The 12,859-nt window shown below is 39.2% G+C and overlaps 2 protein-coding genes across 3 annotated transcripts; both read right to left on the bottom strand.

Moving 5' to 3' along the window:
* Positions 1–2,419: 2,419 nt before the first annotated feature.
* LOC103364492 (nef-associated protein 1-like) lies at positions 2,420–7,750 on the bottom strand. The gene is made up of 6 exons (XM_008291636.1): positions 7,580–7,750; positions 7,203–7,351; positions 5,619–5,793; positions 4,857–5,014; positions 3,700–4,239; positions 2,420–2,896 (listed from the first exon to the last, which is right to left on the bottom strand). The coding sequence occupies exons 1-6, from the start codon at positions 7,666–7,668 to the stop codon at positions 2,661–2,663; spliced, it is 1,347 nt and encodes a 448-aa protein (XP_008289858.1). The 5' UTR covers positions 7,669–7,750; the 3' UTR covers positions 2,420–2,660.
* A 1,652-nt stretch (positions 7,751–9,402) lies between these two features.
* hemgn (hemogen) lies at positions 9,403–11,735 on the bottom strand. 2 transcript variants are annotated; one of them, XM_008291633.1, is made up of 4 exons: positions 11,588–11,735; positions 11,088–11,178; positions 10,031–10,671; positions 9,403–9,910 (listed from the first exon to the last, which is right to left on the bottom strand). In XM_008291633.1, exons 1-4 carry the CDS (start codon positions 11,649–11,651, stop codon positions 9,798–9,800), a joined length of 909 nt encoding a protein of 302 aa, XP_008289855.1. In that variant the 5' UTR covers positions 11,652–11,735; the 3' UTR covers positions 9,403–9,797. The 2 variants fall into 2 exon arrangements, with proteins under 2 accessions (XP_008289855.1, XP_008289856.1); XM_008291634.1 differs by having other exon boundaries at positions 11,100–11,178.
* Between the last annotated feature and the right edge of the window lie 1,124 nt (positions 11,736–12,859).

Here is a 12,859-nt window from a genome sequence, read left to right as displayed (position 1 = left end):
TTTTGATTTGAACCTTGATGGAGTTGATATGTGCAGAGATTCATTGTCCAGGCTTCTCAGAGGGGTGCGCTCTCCAGATCTACTGAGGGACTAGCATCAACAAAAGTTGAATCATGGTTAGCTCGCTTGCTCAGTAATCATTTAACACTGTATATTGGGCATGAAAGAGAGCTAAAGTCTCACCAGGTCTTCCCCACTGGAACTTGACTTCCTGGAGGACATTATTCTGAAGTTCTCTGAAACTACCTGCACAGCTGTAAGAAAAGACAAAAGATTTCATACTGTTTTAAAAAGTGTTTTGTAAATTTCTTGGCTGATTAAACAACACTTGGGTATCGATGAGAAGGGTTTTCTAAGCTTCAATCATTCATCCTGCTTATACTGACACCTAAGACTTAAAATTCAATTTCAAATTTAGTGTTTAAGTACAAAATCCAGTTCTTCTCCTCTGCAAAACACAATCCACAGCTCAGCCAAAGACAAGACTTCATCAGTCAATACTAACTTTGAAAGATATCCTGTTGATGTCACTAAATCAGACTGTCCAATCCTCCTAATGCCCAACACAGTATGAGTGCTGTAGATTTTGACACCTTTCACTTACACTGAAGGAGAATAGATCGCATCTATTTTAACAGCAAAAGGTACATTTTAAATACATTTCATTTTAAGATAGACTTGAAAAAAATTGTGTGTCTGTCCTTTAATCCACTATCCACAGAGAATTCTGGTTAACGATAACAAGTTAGCTAAGACGCTAACTTACTGACGTTAAATGACCTGTCAGGTTCAAGCACTTGACAAAACAAAAATGCTTATTAGCACATTCATACGCGCTTATAACTACCGAAACCTGTCTTAAATCACGAAATACCACTAAATGTTCACACACCATGTTGCTAGTAATGATAACAGCAAAGGCGTATACTTGTAGACTTGAGAACGTTACCTCAGTCGTTCGCTAACGTTAGTTATGCTAGCTCAAGTTAGTTTTCACAGACTCTACAAAGGACATTTTATTTGTTTAAGTGTAAAATTACATTACCTTTCAAACGTTGACTTTAACCACAGTTGTAAAAAACTGACGAGTCCGGGGTAAACTAATGTTGTTGAGCTGCTATCAACCGCGTTTCATTCAAAACACAAATGTCAGCGCTGCTATTGGTCCATTTGTCTTCTTCGGTGGTTGAGTGATGCGCTGCACTCTACCGCCGACTGCTGCCCCCTACAGGAGCTCTGTCACTACTGCAGGGCGTCTGGTTGCTAACAGGAATCTATAGATTTCTATTATGCTCGTCATTTGTTTAATGTCTGAATATGTAAAACAACACCCATCTATTCAATTGTTCTTGCAGCCTTGTTGCCACATTCTAAACTCTTCTCTTTCAGTTTGTGGAAACACATTTGAAACTTGCTCCACTCAGTAGTTCTCAAAATAGTTTTGTCACTGTCACCTAATTTTGTCAAAGGTGAAAATTAATTGCTACAGTGTAAATTAAAGGCCAGTACAATTACAAAAACTTAGAAATTACAAAAACATGAGAAAATGGAAATTTTACAAAATTGCTACATTCAAACACTTACACAATTTAATATATTGCAGATAAACATTATATTATTGTGAAGGAAAATGCAACATGGCAACACTAACAGACACTTGACCAAAAACAAATGTTCAAAAAGTTCTGCTAAATCATGAAGACGTATGGAACTAATGAACAAGATCTTTAAGATTTGTTTATTGTCATTTCTTGTGTATTTGCAGACATGAAAAAAAAAACAAAATGCTGTTCTCCCAGTCATAGTACAGTGCAAACTAAAAAAATAACAACAATAAATATAAATGCTGTGGAGGTCCCTGCCCTGGGACCAGGCAGTATCTGTTATTAAAATACAACCTGAGCGTGTGGCACATTAAGTACTGGCTGCTATTACTCATACTAAAAATGATGAAACAATGTTGGGCTTTGTTTAGGTTGCCTTCAATTTAAATAAAAGCTTAGATTAAATAACATCAGTCTTTAACTGCCTCGTTATTATGTAACGTAATGGAACAATTACACACATGTAAAACTGTACATGTCTGCTGCAGCCTTTCACTCCGGCCTGATGATGGGGACAAGAAGACGAAGTCTCTCTGATTCATAGAGTCCCTGACAGTTCAAGTTGGCCTTACAGTTGTGTGGCTGTTACTGATTGACTTTGGGATATTTTTCCAGGTGGACATGTTTAAACCCAGCATGGCACTTACAGGGTTAATAGCTTGTAAGCAAAGAAACTTTACTATATTTGTATAATTGTTCTTTTTTTTTGATGATATGAACTAGATCAATAAATTCAAATGAACTTCATTATGTAACATTTTTTGCATCAGTATAGTTTCTTGTCAACATCAGAGCACATGGAAGGAAAAAAATTCTTTTTTTTTTCAAAATTTTTTTTTTTTATTAACTTATACAAAAACTCACTTCTTTGTGTCTTTCATCCGTATGATTTTAAGAATATCTAATTGACCAGTCTTACATCTGAAATACAAGTGTGTCAGAAGAGAAATTATGTGACGATATGAAGGTGAGGAACCTTTGACAGGCTGTTTTTTGTTTCTCTACCCACAGAACAGTGACACTCTGCAGCTCCAAAGCCTTCACTGAAAGAGCTTCTCACACGGAGGCAATGTGACGCTCAACAGGTCTGACCTGCAGTACCTCAGCAAAGCCTTGTCCAAACCAGCAGGTGATGTCAGCCGTGTCGAGGGTGAAGAAGAAGAGTCTGTCTCCGCAGCGGGTCCTCCTGTAGACGGAGCGGGGGTCCGCTGACAGAACCCCTCTGATGGCAGCAGCCGCCTCCTCTGGGCTGCGCAGGAACTTAAACCTGGGTCTGTCACTCTCAGAGGGTCCTGTGTGGTACACAAGTGCAGTCACTCAACTCTGCCATGAATGACTGCTTTCACATTCATCTCTTTCACAACAGCCCCCTCTTGTGGAGAAAAACACTTCACCCTTTTCTCTGCGTACTGTGAGATTGGCTCCATCCCAGTCACTGCACTCAAGGGACTCACAGACTGTGAGGTGTAAAGCATGTGAGGATTTAGAGCTGTCTAACTGTCAAATCATCGAGAGCATAAGGACTCTGATTTTAATGCTATTACACACCTTTTCTGTGAGTCCACATATCTGCAGACATTGCTGAAGGACGTGTCCTTAATTCATAGCAAAATTGGTGATTTATAATGTGGTTGTCACACCCCAAACAAACTGTAACAAACCAAACATGGCTAGTATTGAAAAGAAATTCACTAGGAAGTTTTTCTTTCACAGCTAAAGGCTGCTCACTGCTGTGGTTGCATTTTTATGTCAAACATCCCCATAGGATTTACAGATGTTCACGACTTTCCTGACTTTTGGTAGTTAGCTAAAACATCAAAACACTGTAATGCCTCACACAGGGAGTAGCTCATTTAACTGCAAACTAAACACAAGTCCAACATCCCTTTTTTTATAAAAAACAAAAAAAATGGGACAAATTGTTTCCCATCAATATGTGCTGTCATGATCGTGTGTCCAGTCCCTCTTTCATATACCATGTCAAGGCATCACACACCCACACATTCAAGCACTGCAGCTGTGACGTCAGTTAAGTGTGTTAGGGTTTAGTGTTTCAGCCTATAGGGAGGAGACTGGGATTGGATCACCGTCTTACCTGACAGGTGTGTAGGAAGGAATTCTGCGAGCTGCCTCTCAGCATGAGGAGTGAAACGCACATCCAGACTGGCAACAGGAGCCTCTCTGATCCAGCCAGCAATGGTAGTGTAAGCTTCCTCTCCATAGCAGGGGCGCTCTGGGCCGGTTTTAGGAGGGTCTGAAACTTGATAGCCGCTCTCACAACTTACTTGGTAAATGTTGTCTTGGGTCACAAAGGTTTTGACCTCCTCCAGCACACTGCGAAGGTCGTTGGGCAGAGAAAAGGGAGCATTCCCACTCGATGAATGATCAGTTTCAAACTTGTCTTCTGAGAGGACACTCTCCACACCCTCCTCTGTTCTTTCATCTTTTATGATCACGTTTGTCTCCTCATTGAGCAAAGCAGAAGCTGAGTTTGGTTGGTCTGTGTTTGAACCATGAGGCTCTGAGTCCATGCTCATCCTGGTGTCGGGGGAGTCATACTCTGGGATGTAGGGTTTGATGTCCAGCACTGGGGTGCCAGCAATCATGTCAATGTCTGACAGATGTATTGTATCACCTAGAAAACAAAGAAATGCATTAGTTTCTGTCAGCAGTCCCTTATTTAATTCTCTGGCTGAGAATTAATCCGACAGCAGAAAATTTGACAGTGCAGTTAAATGTCTTGCCAGATCACACAAAAATGGGGGGAAAAAATTGCCATTTAAAGCCGTGTTCAGACAGGATTAACATCACAGAGGCAGACAGCAGGTCTGCAGGACGATCCAGGAGACAACACCTGTAGCTGCCAACACACATTTAATGAACTCCTGTGCTGCAGACAGCTTTCGTTTTTTATTTCCACAACAGGACTTTCATCAGAATAGCAAAAACATTTTACATAAAAATCAAAGTTTCACACTGAGTTAATTTAAAAAATGAGATAGAAGAATAATGAGATCAGCTATGGGATCCACTTTAAACTAGCAGGATATGTTTCTGAACAGGGTTTCATTACAGGAGGACCAGTATGTTCTTTGAATAATAAAAAGAATGAACGGCTGTAACTATTGCCAAAAATGACCCACATATGCAGTCACTGATCAGCACAGGTAATGCCAAAATGCTCCCAACTCCCATAGAGAAATAAATACAGGTCAAACTAGTCTTCAGACACATTTTATCAGCAACACCTACCTTCAATTTTGTCAAGCTTGGCCAGTGTTAGGCCCAGGGCATTCGGTCGGTGCGGGCTGCGTGTGGAGTAAACACCAACTCTCTGACCGTTCAGTCGAGGAGGCTTCACTTTGGCTTTGTAACTGAGGTGGCCGTTTTTGTGAAACAGAAAAATGATCCTGTACAGAACAAATGAGGGAAACAGATAGAGGACATGAAATAAACAGTGGATACACAACGTCTGTATGCGTTTTGTTGAAGTCAGCAGAAAATCCTGTGCAAAATGGACAAATAAAATCCTCCTTCGACAAGACAAGTAGATATACCTGTCAGAAGAAAAACAAGGCTAGTGAACATTACTTATTTATACAGTCCTCAAAAATACTACCGGTCCTTCACATGGCTTCAGATGTTCATATTACAAAGGTAAAATAACACCTCATTCAATTAAAAGCGCATGAGCATGAGTTTCAAACATCTTAATGAAAATGACCCCCCGTCCCTAATGAGTTTTCATTCATGCTTTGCTGCAATCCAATTATACAATTTGAAGAGGTTTTGTGAAGACTCTTGATATCAACTATATGCAGCTCCTGAGAGTTGAAATGCAATAAATCAAGAGCCCACACTCAGCGGACTGAACCAACCGTATTTCACAACATTGTTGAGAAATCAACAATTATGTGTTTTGCTAAATAGCAACACAACAATATGGACTGGATGGTAAAAGATAGATAGAAAAAGAACAAACATGCAGTGCAACAATATCTATAAGTAGCTTACCAGACGTGGGAGTATTGCTCGAGGCCCACCAAAGCGTGATCCGGGTTGTTGAAGACGCTCTGCTGGATTCGCAGTTCTGCCCTCGAGGGGCCACATATAGTGGGCTGTCTGGGGGTCCCGTTCTTCACAGAAAAACAGGAACTGATGTAACCAATAGGGACCGTCTGGATGTTTCCTGTAATGTTACACAGTTAAAAATCTTGTTTAAATGTGTAACAGGTAAACACAGATGCACCTTTCTGTCTGTTAGAACAAGTTACAATATTACACAACAATAAACAATAAAGAGGTCCTATAGACTGACAGGTCAGATCTGCTTTGAAGGCCTTGGAGGGACCTGCACAGAATAACGCAGGTGGTTTTATTGTTGTTGCTGATTATTGTCAACTCTTCCTTTCATTCATTTTATCATTTGTACTTTGCACTTTTATTGTACACGTCTTTTTTTCTTTTATTTCATACAGTACATATAAGACATTCTATACATGTATACTTAAAATACATACAGTTAATCAGTTAAATCATGAAACAGCTGACAGACAATGCTTTTTACTGTTTTACATCATGCATAAATTGATTTAAATGTTTGTATTTTAACACATTTAAATAGGATATTTTGATTAAAATAAGTCATCTAAAGATGTTAGATTTGGCTTTTTGTTTTACAATTTTTGTGACATTTTAGACACTGAATGACATTAAAGTGATGCATTACAGCTCACCATCAGTGCCACCTTGATTCTCTTTGACATGCAACATCACATTTTTTTTCCCCAAAGCACTCTTTAAGCTGGTCTCAGTAACTTTGCTGCTAGATTTGTTGTAATACTTTATTTATTGTTAAATCTTGTATAAGGCTGTTAGAGCCAAATTCATTATTTTTACTTTGATAATATTTCAGTTGAAAGCAAAGTGGTAATATTAAAGATGGGCAACTTCATTTTGATTCTGGAAGAATGCATTTAATAAAATGCATAATTTAGTATTGTTAAGTTTAAAATAGATCTGAGTTTGAGCTTCCAATCAAGTAATGCTACGTCATTCTAATGCAGCTGATGGGGCTTAACTTATCAGATTGAAGCCTGAGATGTTGGAAGTGACACAGTTTTTTTGACCATGTGATTTGTATATTGTTTATTTCTTATTAAACCCTTGAAACCAAGAACTTGTTTCACTGGCGTTTCAAACACGTGTTGCTGGACTGACTTCAAACTGTGGTACAGAAGACGACGGAACTGAGTGCCACTACAGTGGCCTTCTTACTAGGATAGGAATTTGTACCGATATGTGGGTGTATGTAAAGTTTGCCCTTACATTATTATTTAGTAATTACATGATAATGCATCTCAGGAAATGTAGTACAGTTATGCAACAGTATTACAACGAGGAGTGTAATTAATAACTTTCTGCAGGGAGTAAATAAGGATTGTAATGCATTACTTTCTTGAAAAAGCAACAAAGAAAGTGCAATATGTTCCTTTTCTTTAAATTAGGACCCTACGAGTTCTATGTTATCTTACAGTAGATGACACCTTTGAATTAACTGTCTTTGCTTATGTTAGAATTGTCAGCAATGATAATCACCTTGCTCTAATGCAGCCTGTGGTGAAGATGATGAAGGTGATGAAGGTGTTTGGTCTCTCTTATCTTCACTCAATCCCATCTTTGACACAGCAGCCTGAACAGATGTCATCTGTTTGCGATGAGCTCTGACTGCACTGTCCAGCATCTGCCTGTTGGAGAGGAGTTGAAGGGAAAGAAAACTAATGAGAAGAGGAGGACACATGACAGCATAGCCACAAAGAACAAGGGCACTTTTATAGCAGACTTTTATAGCGTTTTGAAAAGTGTAAAGAAGACCAGAGATTGATTTGTTGTGTCTACAGAGAAGCAACGTTTAAGTTCTTAATGTTATTAGCAGATGTGTGCCTCCATTAGTTGATTCCAGGTCACAAACATACCTCAGATTCTTGATTTCTTTTCGCATCACAGAAACCTGCTGGTTCAGTTTCTGAATGTGCTCACAGCAGCAGTCACACCGCGGACTCATGTCGCCGAGTTGAAGAGTGAGAAATCTCTGTTAGCGTTCAGCTGGTGCGACAGAAACAAACAGCGCGAGGCAGGAAACATGTGGGAGCTGCTCAATGCGGAAGTAACGTTTTACTCTTTTATTGTTGGCCAACCAGGAGTGTTTCACGTGACAAACTGGAGACTGACAGCTGCTGTGAAGAGGTGAAGTCTCTGTCGGTTTGTCTCCTCCTGTGTTTTTTAGTTGTGTAATAGAGGTTTTGCAGCAATTACTAGGCGTACATGTTACAAAATACATTGGTAAGTTTCACACTTGTGTTGCACCTCATGTTTTCTATCAGCAGGGGGCAGAGCGGAGCTGCTTTACTATTTTTTTTCAAAAAGCTTTATGTGGAGATTACACAACATGCAGCCAACACAAAGGAATGTGATGTAGTGCGTCTACTCAATACAAAAATGTCGTGTATTTGGATTTAATTTAACTCTACTGCATGTCAGAGGGAAATAACCTATTGTTCCTTAGCTAATTATATAAAAACATGTCTAGTAACTCTACAGGTTCAGGTTTTATATACCACAGATCACCTCAGGCCTATATAATACCATGTGGTATGAATAATATTATTTATAAAGTAATTGTATCTGGCTCTATCTCAACAGTTACAAGTGAAAAATGTTTTAGCCTCGAATGCATCAGGAGGATTAATGAAGTGGAATACTGTACAAAGATATTGAACTGACAGGAGCCTTAATAAGTGACTTTCCTTTGAATAACATGAGCAGCTACATCATCCTGTAATACTTTGTGCTTTTGCTTGAGTAACATTTCAAAGACAGGATTTTCAGTGTTTTCCAACGAGGCTTTGTTAAAGTAAATGGCCTGAATTTAAGCTATGAGCAACAATTATTTTCATAATTGATTTATTTAATGCAGAAAACCATTATCTGACTGTCAGAATAGTTGCCGACTTATTTACTTTTCTGTCAACATAGAAATCGTTTAATTAACTAGTTATATCAGTTCTAATCTAAATACTTTGTTTATCTCTGTGTATACAATATGTACACTTACGTACAACTGCTACTAGAAAATTTGAAGTTTTATAAACAAGCATTTAGATCCAAATTGTTTGGACAGAAAAGCCTTGACAAACAAGGCACAGATTCAATCAAAGGATAGTAAGGATAGTAATGCATTACTTTCTTGAAAAAGCAACAAAGAAAGTATAATATGTTCCTTTTCTTTAAATTAGGACCCTAAGAGTTCAATGTTATCTTACAGTAGATGACACCTTTGCATTAACTGTCTTTGCTTATGTTAGAATTGTCAGCAATGATAATCACCTTGCTCAAAAAGCCAACACCAAAAACAAATGTACTGTTTCAACTTCACTGACAAGAGATATTAGTATTTACATTGATCACAGTAAAATTTAGCTATCAGGTAGAATTCATCCTCATCATTGCAGCTAATTTTCTAATCTACGTGAAAAAACATGATGAATTCTGGATGATACACAAAGTCCTCAAAAAACTATAATGAGTAACATCATTTGTTGAAATTAATGTCAGAATTTGAACACAAATACAAACATAGTCTATGGTCTGTTAATTTTTTAAAGATGTAAATAACATGAAATCAAATCAATTAAATAATTTAAAGGATTTTTGGGGGGCCAGGGTCATTTATTTGTCATATTTATCATTTTCATGTTGACACATGTTTATCTCACAGGTAATAATGAGCACAGCAAAATGGTGTAAGCAGTGAATTTTATTTGATGAAAAATATCTTTTACAAAAGTCAATCAAGATGAATCCACAATTACAATATATATAATTACCAGTGATTCCTACCCTTTACTTTTAAATAAAGGCAAGCAAAATTTGCTGTTTGCTAAATGCAAAGTACAAAAAAAAAAAAAAAAAAGAATGCACAAGCCTCACAGTGAAGCACAATCCAGAATAAATACACATACAGGTTTCATTTGCATTGCAAAGGTTCAGCTTATGTATTTTCTTCATCAACAGACTGAATGCTAAATAAAATAATACTCAGATACAAACTGTGACGAGTGAAGACATAGTCTGACTTTGCATTTTGTGAACTGAAGCAATATCTGAACAGTGTATTTCTTTAAAAAGAGACAATTAATTTCCTGGAAGATATTCCCGTGGCAGAGGCGGAGAGGACAGGGTTGGAATCGAGTACAATTTATTTTGTTCAGGCACGTTGATGGTGGTGGACAGTGCTCCACTCAAATCTACAAAAGACAGAGAGATAGTTTAGGAATCATTAGTTGGAGACGGTGGGTGCATCAGAGAAAGAATACATCAACCATGCAATGTTTCAAATGAACGCTCTGGTGTGGCAACAGTCATACCTTCATCAACTCTTTTGTCTTGCGATGCAATGATGTCATCATCCTCATCTGGGCCCAAGTCCTCAATCAGAACCTGGTCGAGGGCCTCCCCTCCCTGTGACTCTGTGTAGAGCGTCTCCACCTGGGGAGGAGCTGAGGGAGGAGCAGCAGCTACAGCTGGAACAGTGTCTTGGGACAGAGCTGGGACTGAAACAGCATCTGGAGCTGGAGCTGAATCTTGGACACAAACTGGATCCACATCTAGAGTTGGGTTAACTGGAGCAGGAGAAGTCAGAACAGGACCAAAGATGGGCCTTTGGACAGACTCAATCACTGGTACAGGAGCAGGGGCAACAGGAGCCACAGGGACTGGAGCAGAAAGGGCAACAGGGGCAGAAAGAGCAACTGGGAGAACAGGGGCAGCAAGAACAGAAGCTGACTGTGATTCCACAGTAATATAGGGAGCCAGAGAGACTGAAATTTGATCTGGGATAACTTCAGCAGGTTCAGGAACCACCACCACTGCAGGAGCCTCCTGAGTCACTGCTGCCTCCTCTAGAACAACAGATATCTGCGGAGAGGGCTCAGTCTTCCTGGGCCTCCCCCGCCTCTTTGTGCCGCTCTTGTCTTCGGTTCTTGATCTTTTCCTTTGGCTCTCCACCCTGACAGAATACAACAGCTGTAATTAAGCCTAGCCACAGTGGACAGGGATACAGCTCTTTGTGATACTTTTGCAAAGCTAATAGTACAAAGTCCTTGGCTGGGATCTGGAGCGTCAACAGAAAGACCAGAGCAACCTTTGGTTTCCTCTTGCTCCATATTCAATATAAACCAGAGGAGTGATAAGCAGCTAGAGCTGATAGTGTTTTCATCATGTACTGTAAAGTGCACTGCTACAATGCAGGCTGCTAAACCTTTCTACGTGAGGTTAAAACTCGTACTTCCAATCTCCATTGCATCTCAACAACTACTTACTGCCATAAAACTGTACAAGTGCTAGAAGTTCTTCACCAGTTCATGAACACATCTGTAAATAGGTCACTGCAGGAACACTGACTGTGCGTTTCAACAAATTTACCCAAAAACCCACTGGTTAGTTTCCTTCTCTTCTGCCTCGGCTTTTCTCTTCCTGAGAAGGTCCCTGTCCCGCAACCGGCGGCGGATCCCACCTTTAAAACAGAAACCCATGCAGAGAAGCCATATGTTTACATGGTGCAGTGTAAATTCAAAGATACACTGAGCAGCATTTGTTACGCATGGCTGGCTAATGTGAGTGACTCATGGCATATAAAGACTTGCTTTATAGAGATGTTTTTCTTCCAGCTACGCACTGGCAAGCGTTTAATAGACACATTCCACACTTGGTTTTAATATACAATTACACAGATAGAGTAAATGTGTGCGTGATTTGCATTAATTCAGCTTAGATGTTGATCAAAAGACTTCTGTGTCTGAACTGACAACAAAAAACAAAACAACCTACAGTATGCAAAGAAATAACTGGCTCACTTAATCTCTTTGTGTTCAAAAACTGAAGTACCTAGTTTCAAAAAAAGAATAGAATTTTCAAAAGTTTACCTTCGTCCTCATTTGGGTTTGTATATTCCGACTCAGGTTTCTCTTGTTGCGACGTCTCCTCCATTCTGCTATGAATGAATTCAGCTCATTGAAGGCGGGCAAGCACAGAAAAGAAGACAGAATAACTTGTGGCTGTTTTCTATTCCCACCCCTAAATGAATTATCTGGTTAACCATTACCGTAGTGCTGGGAGAGTTCTTGCAGCAGTGGTCTTATCATATTTGTAAAGCTGGAGGAGTTGGCACAGTACTGACAGAGGGAGAAAAAAAAAAGAAGACTGGGTCAAGTTGTGTGTGTGTGTGTGTGTGTGTGTGTGTGTGATAGGGAAAAAATATGTACGTATGTGGTAACGGAGGAAATACATATAGTTTATCTAGACTGCTACACTAAAATAAACCAAAAACTGTGTGTGTAAAATTAAAGTAGACTGGACAACAATATGACTCTTGTGTTTTGCATGCATGTGTGTGAAATCCAGCAGCTGATCCAAACTCTAAATTACTGCTTTAACTAAGCAATTGCAAAAGTTTGACTGATTTTAGACAATTATTTAGTTTCTAAACTGCCTGATTACGTTGAAGGGTTCAATTACAGGTGGTTTTGAATATATTGGCATTGTATGTGTTGGATTTCAGCGTGCGTATTCATAATAATAACCATAAAAGCATTACAAATGTGAATTTTCGGGGGGTGAACTATGCTGCAAAGCTGTTAGATAGATTGAAACCAAGTGAGAAATCCTGTCTTCAACTAAAGCGGGGGTATACTCGTCTTATCTCTCAGATGGAGAGCTACTCAGTTGGGGTGTGTTCTCAATCTTCTCACAACACATTGAGCCCTGATGTGTGTGTTTGAGCCACTCAGAGAAAAAAAAGGCTATCCAGCAGAGTAAATAACACTCAACTGTCAATTGCCTCCAGCGCTGTTGGGGAAATGTTGAGGGTCCCTTTGTTAAATTCCCTGACTCCTCTGTGGAATGAGGTTCTTGCAATCCACAGAGAATTTCTATTCAACAAAAAGTCTACATCAGTGTCTGCTCCATGTACATTCTTTATGAATGAACTTGAGTTCAAAAAAGCTGCAGTGGAAAATATTCTCTTTTTATGATAGCTTGCTGTTTTTTGTACACACACCCGCACAATGAGGGGAACTGTTCAATTGAAACAAAAAGCTGATTTACACGCGCTCATATTCAAACTGCTGCAGATGATCCTCCAGTGTCAGTGTTGACCTCCAGCTGGTCAAACGATCACAGGCTGCACATATCTAACT

This window comes from Stegastes partitus, unplaced genomic scaffold (genome assembly GCF_000690725.1).
Source record: "Stegastes partitus isolate 25-593 unplaced genomic scaffold, Stegastes_partitus-1.0.2 Scaffold752, whole genome shotgun sequence".
In the NCBI taxonomy this organism is placed as follows: Eukaryota; Metazoa; Chordata; class Actinopteri; family Pomacentridae; genus Stegastes; species Stegastes partitus.
This window is presented reverse-complemented; position numbering and strand designations above follow the sequence as displayed.